The sequence below is a fragment of the Gorilla gorilla genome, chromosome 1, assembly GCF_029281585.2.
Source record: "Gorilla gorilla gorilla isolate KB3781 chromosome 1, NHGRI_mGorGor1-v2.1_pri, whole genome shotgun sequence".
In the NCBI taxonomy this organism is placed as follows: domain Eukaryota; kingdom Metazoa; phylum Chordata; class Mammalia; order Primates; family Hominidae; genus Gorilla; species Gorilla gorilla.
The window spans coordinates 87,573,914-87,595,957 of record NC_073224.2 but is presented as its reverse complement, the minus strand read 5'-3'; the positions used below and the strand labels follow the sequence as shown (position 1 = coordinate 87,595,957).

Here is a 22,044-nt window from a genome sequence, read left to right as displayed (position 1 = left end):
AAATTGTTTATTTCTGGAATTTTCCATTTTATATTTTTGGGCCATGGTTGACCACGGGTAACTGAAGCTGTGGAAAGTGAAACCATGAATAACGGGGCTCTACTCTATAGATATAAGGAGCTCATACCAGACCGCCTTAACCAGAATCTTCTATAATAGGGCTCTAGGCTTACATAGTTAAAAAAAACTCTATAGGTGATTTTAATGCATGCCATTGATTGGGAACCGCTGCACTAGGACGGTAGTTCTCAAACTTCATGGGCATCAGAAGCACCTGGAGGGCTTGTTAAAGCACAGATTCCTGGGTCAAATCCCCGAGTTGCTAAGCAGCTGGCCTACAGTAGACCCAGAGAATTTCATTTCCCCTAAGTTCTCAGGTGATGCAGCTGTTCTGGAGCAGGGGAGGACACATAAGAACCACTGCACTAGGGATTAGCTAGGGCCAGTTCCACTGGAAGCCTGTTTACTAGCTAAATGCCTCTTGACCACCTGGAGAAGATACTGCTTTTTACCTTTCCAACATTCATTCTCCCTTTCTTCCTTCTAACAGTATCTTGATTTTTGCTAGTGGGAGCAATGTTCCCAACTAACAGAACTACATTTACTCACTTCCTTTCTAAAAAGGGGCGGCCACAGTACTAAATCCCAGCAACTACAAAAATCATAACCTGAAGCTGTTGGGTGAGGGCTCTGGTTTTTGGAAAAGCTTAAAGGTGGGCGAGGGAGGAAGTGTTAGCTCAGCTGGCATTCTTCGCCTTTTGCCCTCACTCTTCTTTCTTTATGCCTGGAAAAAAGAAGTGATAACTCGAGTTCTGACAACCATTCTGTGGCAACAAGGCAAAAAGCACATACTAAAGATGATGACGGTACCAAGGAGGAGGAGACTGGGTGACTGATGGTATTACGGAGCTGCCATACCAGTCCCACATGCCTACCTTCAGATCTCAAATTATGGGGCGGAAAAATAAAAGTTCTCATTTTTAAAGATGATTTTAGGGTCTCTATTTACTAGTGACCAGAAAATTAATTATTAATTTGTCACACCCCAACCCATCAACATGGAGGCCATTATATTCACCTCTTTTCTCCCATCCTGCTATTCTCACATGGCTCTGAGATTCTTCTTCCCTTCCCCAATCTCTAACTATTCCTATTGCTTTCTGCAGAACTTCAGTGCCATTGTAAACTCCCTTGAAACTTGAATCTCTTCATAGGCCTCTTAGCCTTAAATGAAACTTGGATATCCCCTAAGGGCATCAATTCCTTGGAGTCCACAGGATAAGAATCTCTGGCCAGGAGGGTAGGAGTAGTTCTATCCTTTGTCCCAGTGCTACTTTAAGACATCCTCCCCTTATATATGAACTCCTGACTTTTTGAGGCTTATGCCATCTGGCTAGATCTTTTCTCCTTGTTGCTGTCACACCTTTGGTTCACAAACTTCCCTCGTTTGTGAAAGACTTCAGACTTTGAGTCACCATTTTCCTCTCCACCCTACCTCCTAACCATGATCCTAGGTGATTTCAATGCCACTCAACATGAAAGCTTCTCTCAGTTCCTAGACTTACATATCTCTAGTGACTGATACTGATCTCCACTCCACACTGGCTACCTCCTTCCATGGCCACACCCTGAATCATATCATCCATTACCATGGAAAGCTCCACTTCTGAAGTGTACAGTGACACAGCTCTTTCCCTGTTATTCCTGGGGTCTCTGTAGGTACCTTAGAAAAGCATTCGGTCCCTTGGCCCATCTACTTTCTCCCTTTCTTCAAGCACCTCCTGCCATCACATCTTTCCTTGTTTATAACTTCAACTATAGCTGCTAACATCCTCAATTATCTTTCCTCATTGTACCCTCCTGTAAAAACCTCACCCCTGGGCCAAACTGTTCACCAGAAAATAATAACACCATAATACATGTAATCTCCTAAATCAACTGAATTGTAAATACAACCCATAAATATATATTCTGTCATCAGCACTTTCTCCATGGCCACTTCAAACTTTGTCTACTATCTCTTATTCAAGACTCCTGGTGCTAGATGTTTTGGAATTTACAATAATAATCTGGAATATATAGTATATATTATATAATACTCCAAGGGGTCTGGGAAGTCACTCATCATCAAATACATTAATATTTTTACAGCAGTGTGAAGAGTCACACTAAATAGGTTAAATAAAAATGATATACATTAAATGTTTTGTCAAGCTACTGAAACAAAACTGTTTAATGATACACAACTTGATATAAGATCAGGTTAGGTTTTACCATTAAACTTATGAAAAAACTTTCGTTTTCAGACATTTTTAGATTATTAGATTTTGGTAACACAGATAAAGATGGTACTATCATGTTTGCTTGGGGATAGGCATTAATCTGGATTCATTCCCACAGGCTACCTTTCACATCCAATTAGTCTCTGAGGCTTTCTGTTCTACCCCACTAAATGTCTTTTGAAGCTCACTGCTTCTGGCTATCCCTTCTGCCATAGCAATTCAGGAAACCAGAATTTTCTCCTGAATTACTTAATAGACTTCTACCTAGTCTCTGTCCCCCTAGACTCCACCCACTTGTTTCCCTGCCTGACCCCAGGGCCCTTTCATCTGTTCTCTACACTGCAGCCAGAGTGACCTCTATAACACAGATATCATTGTGCTATTCCCCTGAGTAAAACATTTATTTGGATCCCTAATGGCCTCAAGATGAAGTTCAGTTGTCTTAATATGACTTTACGAGGCTCCTGCTGATGTTTCCAGCTTTATCTCTTGCCATTTTCTACCTCCTGGTCAAAGCCCCAGTCTTACTGCACTATTTTTAGATCTCTAAGAGAAAGCTGTTTGCTTTTGTATTTGTACAAGTTGTTCCCTCTTTGACAATGTACTACTAAAAATCACAACTCTTCTTCTTTCAAGATAGAAGCTAAAACTAAAGATAAATTATGAGTGTCAGTATGTGCAGAGGCCTGCGTTAATCATGGCCAAGAAATTGGGGCCTGTCCAATCATCTTAGTCACCATGCACGTATGTTTATTTCTGATTAATCCTTGATTCACTATTTTTTCCCCCAGAGTGTACCAGAATAAGAATCCATGCAGAAATAATTATGTATCCAAATTCAGATTTGATCAACTACTTATGAAACTGACTTTGCAAAGATTATGACAGTGAGAGGAGTCTAGCATAGCTGACTCCATCTTGCTTCTGGTCTCACAGACTGGCTGTCTTCACTCATTCCTGGGTGTCAGCCAAGCTCACCATGAGAGGAACGTAGTCTATAGTTTAACCTGAAAACAAGAACTAACCCCTTCCGGCTCGGGAACTGAAAACTGTCTTTGTAAAACTAATGAAAAGCCACAATATTAATATTATGGGAGGGGCCTGAATGCTGCTAAAATGTAGACGTAGGTTCTATAATGCTTTACGGCTCAGGGGTCATGTGGTCCAGAAGTCACAAGATTTGTGATCTCCCCAATTGATCCCGTAGGTAACATCACTATCGTAAAACCTAAGATTGGTCTTTTGAGATGTTTTTTAGATGTGCATTCCGGCAACCGATGGACCTCACCTTGACCCTGACTTATGACTCAACTGATCCTGTGGCCCCACCCAGAGGTAGACTCAGCACAAGAGGACCGTTTTCTACATCTCTATGATTTCATCCCCAGTCAGTCACCAGTACACACTTCCTAGCCCTTGCCCACCAAATTGTCCATAAAAACCTTAACCTTTGATCCTTTGGGGAGACTGATTTGAGTAATAATTCCATCTCTTATGTGGGCGGCCTCTTGTCAATTAAAATGGTAACTTCAATACCACAGTCTTGGTGAACTGATTTTCTCTGTGCAGGGGGCAGGAAGAACCCGTTGGGCAATTACACTTATACATACAATTAAATATTTTATATGCTTCTTAAAATTTTATAATCACAAAAGTGGTATCACCAAGTTACAGAACATTTAGAAAAAAAAAACAGGAAAGACCTATGTTTTCATCATCCTATAAAATATTTGCTATACATAACTGTCTCCTGAAAGGTAAGCTCTGTGAAGATAAGAGCCACATGTATTCTGTTTACTGCTGTGTTCTCAGTGAAGTATTTTAATGTTTAAAAAATATAAATACAGGCCAGGCATGGTGACTCTCACCTATAATCCCAAAACGTTGGGAGGCTAAGGCTGGAGAATTGCTCAAATCCAGGAGTTCAAGACCAGCCTGGGCAACATGATGAGACCCCATCTTTACAAAAAAAAAAAATTATTTGGGCATGGTCACACAGCCTATAGTCCTAGCCTCTCAGGAGGCTGAGGCAGGAGGATTGCTTGAGCCCAGGAGGTGAAAGCTGCAGTGAGCCATGATCACGACATTGCAATCCAGCCCAGGAGACAGGGTGAGACCTTGTCTCAAAATAATAATAATAATAAAAGTACCTAAATGAATGAGTGACCTATCATTTTGGTATACAGAATTAAAATTTGAACATACTTGAATTTTCTACCATATACCCATTCAGCAACATTGAGGTTCTCAATTTTAGTACATGCAAAGTTTTGGTTGTTCCCGTAAGAGAAAATCAGAAAAAGAAGGTCCTTGGAAAAGACCACATGTTTAAAGGTAAAGTGAAAGGCAAAGAAGTAGATATTATTTTCCCCACATAACAATGATTCCCAAAGATGTTTTTCAATGAATCCTGGGGAAAGATGAAGGAAGCAAGGAGAAAGTAAAACTGCCTCTCACAAGTATCACTGGTGACATGAGATGACAACTAACACTGAAGTGGAGAAGAGGGGAGGCGTACACAAGGTTGAGTCATAACATCACAAAGGCATCATTCATTTTCATAGACAAGGGGGAGCCAACAAATGACATCTCGTATGAGTAATGTATGCCATACAGCAAAATCAATTTGCCAGTGTCTTGTTAGAACTGTAGGTGGAAGCCATCTAGAAAAATTTCTGATGAGCAAAGGGATAAATGGATCAATTAAATTAGAATATCTACTTGTTATCTTTAAAGGTGTTAAGGTCATGAAAGTCAAGGAAAAATTCAGAAACTGATCCAGATTGAAAGAGACTAAGGAGAAAACTAAATGCAATGCATGGTCCTGACCTGGATCCTTTTGCTAGCAAAGAACCTTATTGAGACAATTGGTGAAATCTGAATGGAGTCTAAGGATTAGATGGTAGTAATAAATGAATGTTGATTTCCTTATTTGGATGCTTGTAATGTGATTATGTAAAAAAAATGCCCTTTTATGTTAAAAATACACACTAAAGGATTCAGAAGTATGCACATAATGTTGATGACTTACTCTCAAATGTTCATAAAAAATTTATTGTACTGTACCTGCAACTTTTCTAAAAGTTTAAAGTTGTTTAAAAAAATTAGAATCTTGGCCAGGCGTGGTAGCTTACATCTGTACTCCCAGCACTTTGGGAGGCCAAGGCGGGCAGATCACAAGGTCAGGCGATCAAGACCATCCTGGCTAACATGGCAAAACCCTGTCTCTACTAAAAATACAAAAAATTAGCTGGGCGTGGTGGCACGCACCTGTAGTCCCAGCTACTCGGGAGGCTGAGGCAGGAGAATAGCTTGAACCCGGGAAGCAGAGGTTGCAATGAGTCGAGACTGCACCACTGCACTCCAGCCTGGGCAACAGAGTGAGACTCTGTCTCAAACAAAAAAAAAAAATTAGAATCTCTGGGGGTGAGTCTGGATGTCAGTATTTAGAAAACTGGCTAGGTGATTCTGATGTGCAACCAAGGCTAGGAAACCCTGTTATAGAGTCTTCTCTATAAAGTGTGACATACTTTTTCACCGAGTGCAAAAAATATAATTTATTTAACTAAACTCTTCCTTCCTTTCTTTCAAAAATCACTTATTGAAGAGCTTTTATATGCCAGGCAAGAAAAAATCTCTTCCCTACTATGTGTACTCACAGTCTCACATGAGCAAACAGACACTGTGCTGTAATAGTAATAATAATAACTACTATCATTTGTTGAGCAATTACTATTTGCTAGGCACAATGATATTTGATAGGGCAGGGCAGGTACTGTTATCTTCGTTTTACAGAGTGAGGAAACCTACGCATAGTGAGATGAGTAACTTGCCCAGGAGAACAGAGCTATTTTGACTCGGCTACACCACTATAGTATAGGAAGGCAAAGTGCTATGAAAACACACATACGGACTGATGCAGACTATGGGTGCCATGGAAGGTTTCTTAGAGGAGGTAAGGTGGGATGTATCTGTAAACATGCATATTATTTCCATTGTTAATGATCACAAATACTCCTTCCATGAACATCTGCGCAGATAACTTTCCATTTTGTAGTCCTGCTGCCACTCTCTTCCTTTGCTTAGATCCTAAGAAGTAGAATTCTGGGACAAAAGTTATAGAAATACTCCAAGGCATTCAATATGTTTTGACCATAGTTGTCACCAGCTATATGAGGGTATCTACTTTACTGTAGCATTGCCAGCAGTGGGCATTATTACTTCAAAAATTCTTTGCCATTGATAGAAAACTAGTATTTGATTACTCAGCTGAACATTTTACCATCAATGCTATCTTTAACACACAAATTTAAGATCATTGTAGTTACAACCAGCAGAGTATAAGAGAACATTAACAGTGACAGAACATTCTAGAATGTCTCATAAATACCATAATTTATTCCTATAATCACAAAATTGACTGGGTCACAATTAGCAATATTCAAAGAAAACAAATTTCTGTATTCATGCTAAGATCTTTGACCTCTCAAACTTACTATGAGTTCTAGGAGAACAGTAGAAATGAATTGTTTGATCCTATCACAATCCAGCAAGTAAAACATGTTCTATAATTGTTTGCTATAAAAATAAATAAATAAATAAATAAATAAAATAATGGATAATGACAAAATATAAACTGAAGCCATACTTTCTGAGCTCTATACCCATGACACATAGCTCAGTAAACATCACATTAGGGAAAGATTAAAGAGAAGTAGCATGTTCCCCTCATTCTCTTCTTGCCATATAAATAGGATAACAATATATTCTAGTTTGCGTGTGACAGTTCTGGTTTATGCCTCTTGTCCGAACATCTTTTCTGATTAGAGCTGCCTTTCAAAGGGTGTTTAATTGGGCAATAAATTTTATGGTCACTCTGCATCTAAAGGATGTCCCCCTAATGAAGAGCTGATCCTAGGAACAAAGTGCTCACTGATCAGACAACTTGTCTTGTGTCACTCGGATTTTCACTTTGAAGACCTATAGCCAGATACCTCATTTGGCCTTTATGTATTTTCATAATATTTTATCATCTGAAGCCAAATAATAATCTGAAAGTAGCTAACTGATAAGGGCATCCTTGACTATATCAGCACTCTTTATTTCATTTTATTGATAAAAGAAGTGAGGCATGGAAAGAAAATGTGACTTATTCAAGTTCATATCAAGAAAATAATCAGCCATGTAAGAGGAAGCTACTGATGCTCTAACTTCTGATTTTTGATTAATTCTCTAAACCACACAGTCATTAATGTACACTGAAATCTCCAGTGAAGTTAGATCAGAAAAATTGCAATCATTTAGTAAATGGCTTTGCAAACTACAGGCAGTAATAATCTATTTCAAACAATATGAGCAAAATCATAGGCATACCTTAGATAATACTTTTTCCTTTTTTTCCCCTCAGGCCCTCTTGGATAATATTTTTAATGGGTATAAATTTCATGGTTAATAACATTTCAGTCTCATTAAGTAAAAGTCTCTATTCAAACCTACTTGATAGGTCCAAGCTATCAGAAAGTCAGGAAATATTTATTTATAAAATAAGTTAAAATTTAAAATAAACATTTAATCTTTTTGGTTATTAAAAAATAAAGCTTGGTACATTTTTACATTTCACAAGTATGTCTAAATTTCATACAAAGATGCATAATAGATAAGGTTTTACAAATATCTTGGATTATAACAGAAAATCTTAATGGAGCTAACAAAGTCATTTTCTATAAGAACAACAAAGAAACTTATGGTGATAAATTTAATAGACTATTACTAAGAACTATATGAAAAAAAGTGACTCTACTGCTTGCATAAAAGGAGAGGCATACCACATATGAAGTTGGAGAAACTCACTATTACAGATATGACATTTCCATATAATTTATAAACATATTGTAACGTCACCGAAGGTCCCACTTGCATTTTGTAGGGGTGGAGTAAAGAACTCGGTAAAAAGTCATTTAAAGTTCATTCAGAGGTTGGCCAGGCGTGGTGGCTCATGCCTGTAATCCCAGAACTTTTCGAGGCTGAGGTGGGTGGATCACCTGAGGTCAGGAGACAGCCTGGCCAACATGGTGAAACTTCATCTCTACTAGAAATACAAAAAATTAGCTGGGCATGGTGGCATGCACCTGTAATCCCAGCTATTCAGGAGGCTGAGGCTGGAGAAATGCTTGAACTCAGGAGGCGGAGGTTGCAGTGAGCCGAGATCGTGCCACTGCACTACAGCCTGGGCGACAGAGTGAGACTCCTTCTCAATAAATAAATAAATAAATAAATAAATAAATAAATAAATAAATAAAAAGTTCATTTGGAGGAATAGATTTTAGGGACTAACCAAGAACACTTTTGTAAAGTATAAATAACCTACAATAATAAAAAACAGTATTTTGCTGGTACAGATCAATGGAATAAAATAGGAAGTTCAGAAACAGGCAAGGATGTATATAAGTATTCAATAAATGAGAAAGAACAATGAAAGGATGGATGGATTTAGCCATTTAAATAAAATAAATTGTTTATTATTAATAAACAATATTGTGATAGCTGGCTAAATCCATACCTCACACTATATGTCTAATAAATTCCAGGTGGATTGAACATTTCAATGTATGAAAATGAAAACAAAATATTTGGGGAAGCCTTTTCTATGTACAACTTCCAGGACATAAGTTTTTTTTAAAAGACTAATAGATTTGATCACATAAAGCATAATACTCATTAAAATAAATGTGTATTAAGGATATCAACCATTTTTCTTCATTTATAGTATAATCACTTAAATTTATTATTTCTTTTTAAATTTCATTTAGCTTATTTTGACACAAAAATTTTAAAATCTATAAGAAGTTAAAAAAATAAAATTTTTATTTACAGTTTCCTTCTTGGATTTTGGCCTAGAAATGACTTTCTTAACCCTAAACCAGACCCATTTTCACTTATATTTTCTCAGAATTTTTCGTTTCATATTTTATGTTAATTTAAAAGATGAGAGATCAAATATAGCTCTGTTTCATATTAGCTGTCTGGTTTGGGGATGTTACTTAACCTCTCTGAGTCTCAATTTCAGTTTCCTAAAAAAACAGATATAATGAATACCAGCCTATTGGAGTTGCTATGGCAATGAAAAGAAATCATTTATACAACACATGTGTCATGGTACAATCTGGTTAATAAAGGTGACCAAAATGTTAGCTATCACTTTGAGTGCTATTGTTATACTTGGTAGCTAGTCGGGTATGAGCAGGGCAGCAAAGGGCTCCCATACCTCACACCAGGAGTGTTGGGAGACCATCAGGTGATGGTCAGGTGGTTGTTAACTGTCTCTCTGAAGTAATAATTGGTCACAGCTGGCGCCAGGGAAAGGCAGTCTCCTAGTAGATAGAAAACACCTAAAACTGGTGACGAGCGGCTTCTCAATAAGATCTCAGGAGTTGGGCAAGTGGTCAGAAGCAGTGCAAGACCCTGGAGGTATGCCATCATATAAAAACCCCAAGTCAAAAGGTCAAGCCATACACTTGTCTTTCAAGTCACCAGCTTGGCCCTCTTCCAAGTGTATTTTCCTTTCTTTTGTTCCTGCTCTAAAGCTTTTAAGCAAACTTTCACTCCTGCTCTAAAACTTGCCTCAGTCTCTCCTTCTGCCTTATGCTTCCTCAGTTGAATTCTTTCTTCTGAAGAGGCAGGTACTGAGGTTGCTGCAGACCCATATGAATTTGCCATGGGTAACACTATCACACTGTATATTAGACTCCTTCCCCGCCTTTTTAGAGGCAAAGTCTCGCTATGATGTCCAGGGTGGAGTTCAGGGGCTATTCACAAATGCAATCATAGCATACTGTGGACTTGAACTCCTGGCTTCAAGCAATCCTCCCACTTAAGCCTCCCAAGTAGCTGGGACTCCAGGTGCATGCCACTGAGCCTGGCTGGACTTCTTAATTTCATTGGAAAACAGTTGACCCTTAAACAGTGTGGAGGCATGGGGTACCTATCCCCTGCACAGTGGAAAAATCTACATATAACTTTTGATTCCCCAAAAGCTTAACTACTAATGCTGTTGACCGGGAGCTTCATCGATAATAAAAAGTCGATTAACACATAAATAGACTAGTATCTATATATATGTTATGCACTCATAATACACATTTTTTTCTGTTTTTTTGATATTTCTAGGCTACAAAGTTCACCCAAGAGTTTTTTCAAATTGTCACAAATCTCCAAACTTTCTAATATATTTATTGAACAAATGAATATATAAGTGGACCAGCACAGTTCAAACATTGTTCAAGGGTCAACTGTATGTATTTTCATGACTAGCAATTTATGGTGATGGTATAGTCACCTGATATAAAAACAAATTTCACACAATTTAATTATTTTAAAATCAAAATGTATGCCAACCAGAAAAAAATATCTAAATTCTTTGAAAGCTATGCAGCATGCTACAATTTGGTCTTTCAAAGTTGCAGTCCAAAATCATCAGATGGCCAAGTAACAGAGTCATCCAAGGGGAACATCACATACCAGGACTTGTCAGGGGGTGGGGGGGATAGGGGAGGGATAACATTAGGAGAAATACCTAATGTAGGTGATGGGTTGATGGGTGCAACAAACCACCAGGGCACGTGTATACCTATGTAACAAAACTGCACTTTCTGCACATGTAACCTAGAACTTGAAGTATAACAATAAAACAAAAAGTTTTCTTACACATCAGAACTCCTGAGATAATTTATGAGCTTGAAATATAAATAGGATGTTTACCTTCTTTATCTTACCTCTAATAGGCCATCCTCTGGCAGATCAGTACAGTGGACAGCATTCTGGATCTTAGTTTTACCAAAGATTGCTCTGAGAGTTCCAGGGCGTAAATGCCGGGCAATTTCCTATTAAACACACATTCACATATAGATTAAAGTTAGTCATATGGTATAAATAAGAAAAACACTAGCTATATGAAACGCTAACTTATTTATGAAATACATGTTATATATACACAGTGCTTATAAGGGTTTTTCTGTGGCCCAATGTAAAGTCTGCTTTCATCTACATCGGGGAAAAATAATAATTGCATTTCTTTTTATCAATAGATTATGGGAATCACACAAAATGTGAAGCTAGTTCATTACTGTGAAAGACTTGTATTTTATAAAGACAGTAGAGATCTTAACAACTTTGATTTAAAATGAACCAATTTGATGCTATTGATTTCAAAAGCTTTTAAAAAAAGTTAGCTGTATCAACTTAATGGTAGTTCATCTTTAAGAGAAAAAATATGGTCACAAATAGCCCTGAATTTAATAAGGGTTAGAGAGAGGCAAGGGAATGATAATGATGTACAAAAAAATTTAAATTGAGAAAGACAGGAAGAGAGGACCTAGGGGATAAAGAGGTAATTGACAATGAAAAGGTGGATCAATGAATTTGAGCTCCTAGTGGTATGGGATAATTATTGAGATCAGTATGTTAGAAGAAGAGAGCTGGAAAGTTAAAAGATATTCGAGACTGAGATTACTGTGGGTGGGAGGAGAGGGGGCTATAGTGATTGATAATGATCAGTTTTAAGGCATAACCATGGCTAAGGTTAGTTTGAGGGCAAGACTGTTAGAAGAAAGAAGAACAACAGATTGAGAGGCCAAGGTCGTAAGTGGATCACCTCTATGAAAGTGGAAATCAGAAAGAATCATGACAGGTGTAGCTTAGGGTGCAAAGATTCTGAGCAGCACTCACATTTGTGGTTCCATCACTTAAGGATGTTTTAAAGACATGCATTTATTTAATTACTTAAGTTTTATTTGCCAGGTTTCCATCAAATGTCAGCTATAAATGTATTATGTTTAGGAAAAACATTTTGATAAAGTAGAAAATAAGGATGTCTTTATATTTTACTTCATATTTATTACTTTCTTTTTTTTTTTTTTTTTGAGACGGAGTCTCGCTCTGTCGCCCAGGCTGGAGTGCAGTGGCGCGATCTCGGCTCACTGCAAGCTCCGCCTCCTGGGTTCACGCCATTCTCCTGCCTCAGCCTCCCGAGTAGCTGGGACTACAGGCGCCCGCCACCACGCCCGGCTAATTTTTAGTATTTTTAGTAGAGACGGGGTTTCACCGTGTTAGCCAGGATGGTCTCGATCTCCTGACCTCGTGATCCACCCACCTCGGCCTCCCAAAGTGCTGGGATTACAGGCGTGAGCCACCGCGCCCGGCCATATTTATTACTTTCATTCTGTTCTCCGTAATTTTTCTAGCAAGTAAGTATCCAATATTAAAAACCTACTCAGCTGGGCGTGGTGGCCCATATCTGTAATCCCAACACTTTTAGAGGCAGAGGTGAGTGAATCATTTGTGGTCAGGAGTTTGAGACCAGCCTGGCTAACATGGTGAAGCCGTCTCAACATGGTGAAACCCTGTCTCTACAAAAATTAGCTGGGCATGGTGGTGCGTGCCTGTAATACCAGATATTTAGGAGGCTCAGGCAGGAGAATCACCTGAACCTGGGAGATGGAGGTTGCAGTGAGCCGAGACTGTGCATTGCACTCCAGCCTGGACGACAGATCAGACTCCATCTCAGAAAACAAGCAGAAGCCTTACTCTGCTTATATAGTGGGAAGCTGTCATTTTGTGACATAAGATGTAATTTATGAAATTGTGAAAAGTGAGTACTAATGTTCTTTTTCTTATTTCCGGTCACAGAAAAAAACACTTTTAAATTACTCAGTTTCAGTAAACTGTTTTATTAGAACCTATTCTCTATCAAATTTCGTTTGATGGCCAGGCTCATGCCTACTATAATCAGCACTTTGGGAGGAGTTTGAGAGCAGCCTCGGCAACACAGAGAGACCCCGTTGCTACAAAAAATACAAAAATTAGCCGGGTGTAGTGGTGCATGCCTGTAGTCCCAGCTACTTGGGAGGCTGTGTGGGAGGATGGCTTGAGCCTGTGAGGTCGAGGCTACAGTGAGCCAAGATGACACCACTGCGCTCCAGCCTGGGTTGTCAGACAGAGTAGGACCCTGTCTCAAAAAAAGAAAATTTTATTTAACTTGCACTACATTCATTAAAAGATTACTTTCATATAAGTGTCTGCTACATGCACAGCACTTGAAATCTGAAGAGGTTCATGTGTGTTGGCCTAGCACGGTGGCTCATGCCTGTAATCCCAGCACTTTGGGAGGCCGAGGCAGGTGGATCACCTGAGGTCAGGAGTTAGATACCAGCCTGATCAACATGGTGAAACGCTGTTTCTACTAAAAATACAAAAATTAGCAGGGCATGGTGGCACGCACCTGTAGTCTCAGCTACTTGGGGGGCTGAGGCAGAAGAATGGCTTGAACCCAGCGGTGCAGAGGTTGCAGTGAGCCGAGATTGTGCCACTGCACTCCAGCCTGGGTGAAAGAGCAAGATTCCATCTCAAAAACAACAACAACAACAAAAATGGTTGGTAATTCCTGGCTGTTTTGTTTTTTTTTCTTTTTTTTATGAGTTCTCTATTTGCTTGTCATTGATGCCAGGGACATGCTGCTAGATGAGGTATTCTGGTTGCCTTCCTTTCAGAAGGGGGTGCTACCATTTTTCCTGAGTGTTATTAGCTGCCTTCCCATTGCTCTGCCTCTTTAGCTCAAGCCCCACATTCAGTGCCTTAGGCTGTGGCTAAAAGTATCAACTGCCTTCTGCTCAATGTAAGCAAGCAAATGTGAAGGCGCTGATTTACTCTGCTGCTCTTCATGCAGCCCTCCAACTAACCACCCTGCTTAAGGCCCCATGCCCTTCCTCAGCCTTGCATCCATATGTCTGATGTGCAGCCCACCCAGTACCCCTACCCCTTCTGGAGCAGTTCTCTCCTGCACATTTTAGAGTGTTGGTTTTCCTCAACGATACAATCCTATCTGCTTTGAGTCTTTCGAAGTTTATGGCCTGTAACAAAACTAAAAAAAAAAAACAAAAAAAAAAACAAACCCACAAAAACAAAAACATACGTGTGTGTGTGTATGTGTGTGTGTATGTGTGTACTCTTCCTTGTTTTCCAGCATCACTGGAGATTTACTCTTTAAAACAACACACAGTGAAACAGTATCTCCTGTAAATTCCTGTAAGGACTTGGTAAGCAAGGGGATGATGGGCACATATGGTCTTCTGCCATCTTCATCACACTTCATCTTACTGACATTCTCTATTTCTCCAACACAACAAACCATCTTTAATTCATTTTTCATGCTGCTATAATTTTGTACCTAAATGCCAATATGATCACGTTATTTACTTGCTCAAAAAAATCTTTGAAGGCTCATAATTGCCTATGGCCAAATGTCTAAACTCCTCAGTGTGGCATTCAAGGTCCTCCCCACTCTTGCCTAAATCTACCTCACTCACACCTGCCTTGAAAGCTTACACATCCCAGTGAAAACACTGTTTCCTCTATAAAAGCAAATTAAGCCTTCCCAATCAGAGTAATCCTTGCTTCTTCAATGTTCCTACAGTAGTTTACACTTCCAATATAGGCCTTCTTGACTTGCAATTTATATAGTTGTTTTGTGAGCCTATTTTAGTAAGATCCCATTAGATTTCAATCCCTGAACACAATATAAAACTTCCCTTATATTCTGTATCTTACTAATGAACACACAGTAAATGTTTGGTAAATATTTGTTGACTGACATAAAATGACAGTACTTCTATTCAGAGTGTCAGGATGGAGTAGCAAATAAGAGTGGGGGCTGTGGAAAAAGGCTCTCTGGATTTGAATTTTGCCTCTGCCACTTAACAGTTGTGTGACCACACCACATTATTTAACCTCTCTGTGCCTGCTTTAATGTTCTTATTTGTAAGACAAGGATAAAATAGAATCTGTCTTAAGGAGATTAAGACAATTTTTAAAGAGACAGAAAGGTATGTTTTGACAAATATCAAAGATAATCTAACCAAATATTATATTATCTTTAAATAAATATATAACATCTCTTAAGAGTTGTAATCGTCATAGTTTTAGAATAAAGGTATAAGTTTAGATTAGATCATAAGCTAATTATGACCTATTATTATCCATTAATAAACCTCAGAAAACATGAAGTATTTTTACTGATATAAAATGTTTTATTTAGGTAAATGATAACAATGAAACTTAAAGATATAAAACAATAGGTATTTTCTTCATACCTGCTCTTAAAATCTAGGCTTTCATGTTAGATCCTCTTTAAAAAAAGGTATTGATAAATTAATTTTAGTTTTGATTAGTATAAAATATCACATATGTTTATAAAGTAAAAAATATTGAAATACTAAAAAATACAAAAATATTAAAAAATACTAAAAGTGAGAGTGAAATAATAACAGCACTTCCCCCCTCCATTTCCTGATGGATTGCCCCTAATTTTTTCTAACAGATTTACATTCCTTTTGCTGCTTAAACTCTGGTGAAGACCATACTATCACGCATAGTTCCCCTCCCTTCAAGGAGCAGAAGCAATTATGAGATCATAAAAGCAACACAAAGTACCAACATATAATTTCATCTAATACCATAAATAATTCTTAAAAAGTTATTGCAGTATTTATAAATAACAGGTTATGCTGAGAAAATCAGACTCATTAAAGAGCGATACTTATTTGTACTTGGAGGGTCAGCAGTCTTTCAAATTCCACAAAATTCCAGGCATATTCATCCTCCCCTAAAACCTTGCCTGCTGAGTCCCATCAAGTCAAATTCTTGGCTATGTTACAGCTTATCATAAGTACTAAAAATTCTGCTCAGGTAATCCTGCTGTGGGAGGAAGAATTCTGACTTATAGAATGACTTCTAAATCTAAGATATCAAAAAATGCACCAAATATAGAATAGTGATTGGCAAAATACTGAAAATAAAGGGAATATTTATTTAATTATTTTATGGCTGTGTTATTGTAAAGAACGTCACTGTTTATTGAATAGGTCTATCAGATTGATAAAATATGTCTGGACAAAGAATAACTTACTTCCATAATAAAGCCACTCAGTTTCAGTTCTCCACAACACAGAAGAGATATGTAAGAATTGAAAATGCCCTTCTATTTAAGAAACAAATTAAACTAGAAAAAGATTTATGAAATTTACTAATTACAGAAAAAGATCAACTATAGAATATATTCAGATACAGTCATGCATTGCTTAACAACAGAGATATAGTCTAAGAAATGCATCATTAGGTGATTTCCTCATTGTGTGAACATCATAGAGTGTACTTACACAAACCTAGATGATATAGCCTACTACACATCTAGGCTATATAATTTGCTACTAGGCTATAAACTTGTATAGCATGTTGCTATACTGAATATTGTAGGCAACTGTAACACAATGATAAATATTTGTGTATCTGCACATATCTAAACAGAAAAGGTACAGTAAAAATATGGTAAAAAATGATGTAGACCTATAGAGGGCACTTACCATGAATGGAGCTTGTAGGACTGGCAGTTGCTCTAGGTGAGTCAGTGAGTGAGTGGTGAGTGAGTGTGAGGGCCTAGGACTTTACTGTACACTACTGCAGACTTTATAAAACACTGTACACCTGGGCTACACTAAATTTATAAAAATATTTTTATTTCTTCAATAGTAAATTAACCTTAGCTTACTGTAACTATTTCACTTTATAAACTTCTAAGTATTTTTTAACTTTTTTTGACTCTTTTGTAATAACACAGCTTAAAACACAAACACATTGTACAGCTGTACAAAAATCTTTTCTTTCTTTACATCATTATTCTATAAGCTTTTTCTATTTTTTAAGTTTTTTTTCTTTTGAAACCTTTCTGTTAAAAAGGAAGACACAAACACATGCATTAGCCTAGGCTTACGCAGGGTCTGAATCATCAAAATCACTGTCTTCCACCTCCATATCTTGTCCCACTGGAAGGTCTTTAGGGACAATAACACACATAGAGCTGTCATCTCCTCTGATAAAATGCCTTGTTCTGGAATACCTCCTGAAGGACCTGCCTCAGGCTCTTTTACAGTTAACTTTTTTTCTAATAAGTAGAAAAAGTATACTCTAAAACAACGATAAAAAGTAGAGTAAATATGTAAACCAGTAACATAGTCATTTATTATCATTATCAAGTATTATGTACTATACATAACTGTATGTAGTATACTTTAATACAAGTGGCAGCACAGTAGGTTTATTTATGCCAACATCACCACAAACACGTGAGTAATGCATTGTGTGACTATCTCACAACAGGAATTTTTCAGCTCCATTATAATCTTATGGGATCAGCATCCTATATGCAGTCAGGTGTTGATGGAAATATTGTTATGCAGTACATGACTGTAATGAGTAGCATATGGTGGCTTATCATGAGGTCACTAGTCTAATTCCAGGAAAATCTAAGTACAAGGAAAAAAATATTCTCTAGACTACAGGATAACTATGTTAGCAGTGATATACATATGTGGATAAACATTAAAAGAGGAGCTAGTATAGCTCAAGTCCTAGTAACCCTAAAACAGCTGTGAAACAATGTTACAATAATTGTCCTCCTTTCACAGGCAATGAGGGTAATAAAACTTAATATCAAATGCCAGTGAGGGGACCACCATAACTAAAACAGCAAATATTTTCATTTCTATCCATTACTAGTATTCTTCTGCAACAAGTCTTGCAATACTAAACAGCACATGCTAAGTGTTCTCTTGACTCCTCCGGCACTTCAAAAATATCTTACCAAAACTGACCCATCAAACAGCTTTTCCCAGTAGTATGCAACTTTGTACTAATACAGTTATGCAGTTTTATATTCCTTGGAGATAAGCAATGTCAGATGAATTCAAACTAAAACGAGATAATGAAAGATGGGGAAGGAATTGGAAGTAGAAAAGGAAGCCAGGTAGAGACCCAGAAGCTACTTTCTGCTAAGTCTAAGGATCCTTCTAGAACCTATGCATAGGCTTTAGAAAAAGTAATTGCAAAATTAAACTCAACTACTTATTTATATAATACTAATCTCATTGAATGAACCACCTGCAGGTTCACGGTAAATACACTTATTGGCACTGGAAAATACATAAATTGTTTGTATATGAAGAATCACTAAAACATCAGGCTTGTGGACTCTGACAGGCTTCACATCTCACTTTTCATCAGATAAAAAATAGCTGTAATGTAAATTTATAGAACCTGAAGAGGGTCACAATTAAATGTTATTTCAGGTGAAATATTTAGATAATTCAATCCTGTCTTTTTCATTAGGTTTCAATAGACCACATGGCATCTAACTATTGCCTCTTACTGATCTGTTTGCTGTTTCAGCCAACAATAGGAACTGGCTGAAGTGAAAAATGAAGTCTTATTTGACACAGGTGTTACTTTTAAAAGTAAAAATTATGATCTCTTGGTTCTCCTTTTTTAAAAGAATTGGGCATTCTTCAGAAGGATGAGCTCAACTAAAAAAGAAGAGTCAGAAAAATCTCTTAACTCACTTTTATATAAATTACTTAGTATTTTAGCAAAAACTACAGAGATTCACATATACAAGTAAAATTTAAGAACATAAACATTAGCATAGAGGATTGGGTTTTTTGGTAAATATTTTCCTATTTCTTTTTTTCTAAATACATTTTAAGACATTTAACCTTTAATGTATACTCACATTACTACTAAAAAATTTAAGAGGCATTCTTTTTTTTTTTTAACACCATGGACCTGAAAGCAAGACAGGCTTTCTTAATATCTCCCCGCAAAAGAATCATTCCACATTTTACTCCATCCCTATAACATAATTACTATCCAGTCTTGCTTTACTATTTTAAAGAATCCTACAATTCAATGCTCAGAAACTTCCCCAAAGGAATAAAATAATGAAATAGCTGGGACCCACTCTTGGCACTTCTAACATCCAATTCTTGGCAAATCCTGTCAATACAACTACTAATATATATCCTGTATCAGTCGGCTTCTATATCCACTCTAGCACCATATTCTCCTGCCTAGAATATTGGGCTTTTAGATTTTATACTTGCTGGTCTATCTGGTTTCCTAGATACCTCTACTCCTAGTAAACATATTGTCCAAAAAGCAGTTAGAATAAGCTTTAAAAAAACATAAGTTGAATCATACCACTTTCCTGCCGCAGAATCTCTGATGCTTTCATTAAGAGAAAATGCAAAATTCTTGGGCTGGGTGTGGTGGCTCATCCCTATAACCCCAGCACTTTGGGAGGCTAAGGTGGAAGGATCATTTGAGGCCAGGTGTTCAAGATCCTCGTGGCCAACACAGCAAGACCCTATCTCTTAAAGAAAAACTTCTCAGCATAACCTATAGTCCTGCATGCTCTGGCTCCTGCTTACCTTTCCAACCCCACCTGAAATGAACTAGTCACATCAACCCCTTCCAACTTTTCAAACTAGTCACATCAACCCCTTCCAACTTTTCAAAGGCACCAAGCTCTTTCCTACCTCAAGCATGAAAACACACAGTATTTCCCTTGGCTCAGCAATTCTCTTTTTTTTTTTTGAGACAGAGTCTAGCTCTGTCGCCCAGGCTGGAGTGCAGTGGCGTGATTGTGGCTCACTGCAAGCTCCGCCTCCCTGGTTCACACCATTCTCCTGCCTCAGCCTCCTGAGCAGCTGGGACTACAGGTGCCCGCCACCACACCCCGGTAATTTTTTTTTGTATTTTTAGTAGAGATGAGGTTTCACCGTGTTAGCCAGGATGGTCTTGATCTCCTAACCTCGTGATCTGCCCGCCTTGGCCTCCCAAAGTGCTGGGATTACAGGCGTGAGCCACCGTGCCCGGCCTCTCCTCTTTCTTAATAATTGCCGTACAAATGGCTTACAATAAGCAACAGAAATCAGATGTGATCGATTCTACAGAGTGACTCTCTCAACTCTTTATTCTATCCTCCTTCTAGATGGAAATTAGAAATCTAAAAACTACATTCCCCAGACACATTTTTGGCTAGAGTTCTTGCGATGTGGAAGTCCTAAATGAGATTTGGAAGACAGGACAAAGCAGAAGCTACCTTCTTGCTAATGTTGCTACAGGCAGACAAGGTAGGAGACACGAGTGTTTGAGTTGTGGCAGACTCAATGCCTAAGTCACTGCCATGGTAGTAGCAGTGGAGGCAGCAGCAACTTCAGGATTCTAGGTATGGGAAGGTACTCTTGAAATCAATAGCTCCAGTGGCAACTCCTGACTTAAGGCCCTGCAACACTTAAGAAACTTAAGTTCGTAAATAGCTACTTCCTTGAATCGAACTCCTTTAAAAAACATCCCTAAGCTGGTTTCTGTTTCTTGAGCTGAACTCTCAGTGATATTCTGAGGCTCCATCTTTCTTCCTCATCTCTACAGAAAGCTGTTTTCCCTGTTCCCACTTAGTAAGTACCTTTTTGCTATCTGGTTTTCAGCTTTACCGCTCTATTGAAATTGCTCCCTCCAAAGTCACCTATAATCAGTTAGACTTCTAGCTGAAACCTCTTCTTCTTTTTTTTTTTTTTTTGAGACAGAGTCTTGCTCTGTCACCCAGGCTGGAGTGCAGTGGCACAATCTCAGCTCACTGCAACTTCCACCTCGTGGGTTGAAACAATTCTCCTGCTTCAGTCTCCTGAGTAGCTGGGATTACAGGCATGTGCCACCACACCCAGCTAATTTTTGTATTTTTAGTAGAGATGGGGTTTCACCATGTTGGCCAAACTGGTCTCAAACTCCTGATTTCAGATAATCTGCCCACCTCGGCCTCCCAAAGTGCTGGGATTACAGGTGTGAGCCACCACACCTGGCCTAAAACCGCTTGTATAGCAGTGAAGTTATAAAAGTACCATCAGAAATAATGGATCTAATACATGTGGCCAAAAAACATATGAAATAAAGCTCAGCATCACTGATCATTAGAGAAATGCAAATCAAAACCACAATGTGATACCATCTCACACCAGTCAGAATGGCTATTATTAAAAAGTCAAAAAACAACAGATGCTGGTGAGGTTGCAGAGAAATAGGAATGCTTTTACACTGTTGGTGGGAATGTAAATTAGTTCAACCATTGTGGAAGACAGTGTGGTGATTCCTCAAAGACCTAGAGGCAGAAATACTGTTTGACCCAGCAATCCCATTACTGGGTATATACTCAAAGGAATATAAACTGTTCTATTATAAAGACATATGCACCTGTATGTTCATTGCAACACTATTCACAATAGCAAAGACATGGAATCAACCTAAATGCCCATCAATTACAGACTGGATAAAGAAAATGTACATATACACCATGGAATACTATGCAGCCATAAAAAGGAACAAGATCATGTCCATTGCAGAAACATGGATGGAGCTGGAGGCCATTATCCTTAGCAAACTAACGCAGGAACAGAAAACCAAATACCCACATGTTCTCATTTATAAGTGAGAGCTAAATGATGAAAACACATGGACACATGGAGGGGAGGAGGGAAGCAACACACACTGGGGCCTGTCAGAGGACCAGGGGTGGGAGGAGGGAGAAGATCAGGAAGAATAGCTAGTGGATGCTGGATTTAATACCTGGGTGGTGGGATGATCTGTGCAGCAAACCACCATGGAACACATTTACCCATGTAACACGAACATTTACCCCTGAACTTAAAATAAAAGTTGGAAAGAAAAAAAAGGCATGTCAGTCAAAGAAAGAAACAGTGGGTCTAACAAACTGATCTTAGTACAGGTATATCCAATTTATAAAATAACACAGAGATTTTATAAAATTTAGGTTTATTTGTCCTAGAGTAGCAACATTAGTCTCAGCAGTTAGTAGAAAGATTTTGGT

At 38.1% G+C, this 22,044-nt stretch overlaps 1 protein-coding gene across 5 annotated transcripts in view; it reads right to left on the bottom strand.

Annotated features, from left to right (window-relative positions):
* NME7 (NME/NM23 family member 7) overlaps positions 1-22,044 on the bottom strand; it is a 233,283-nt gene that overhangs the window by 29,829 nt on the left and 181,410 nt on the right. For 3 of the 5 annotated variants that reach the window (XM_019026417.4, XM_063711061.1, XM_063711062.1), the window contains one exon: positions 11,054-11,161. In XM_019026417.4, the coding sequence (XP_018881962.1) occupies positions 11,054-11,161 (108 nt within the window). Of the gene's footprint in view, positions 1-7,798; positions 8,509-11,053; positions 11,162-21,760; positions 21,860-22,044 lie in introns of those variants that run through there. The other 2 variants (XM_055365600.2, XM_055365617.2) reach the window with 2 other exon arrangements.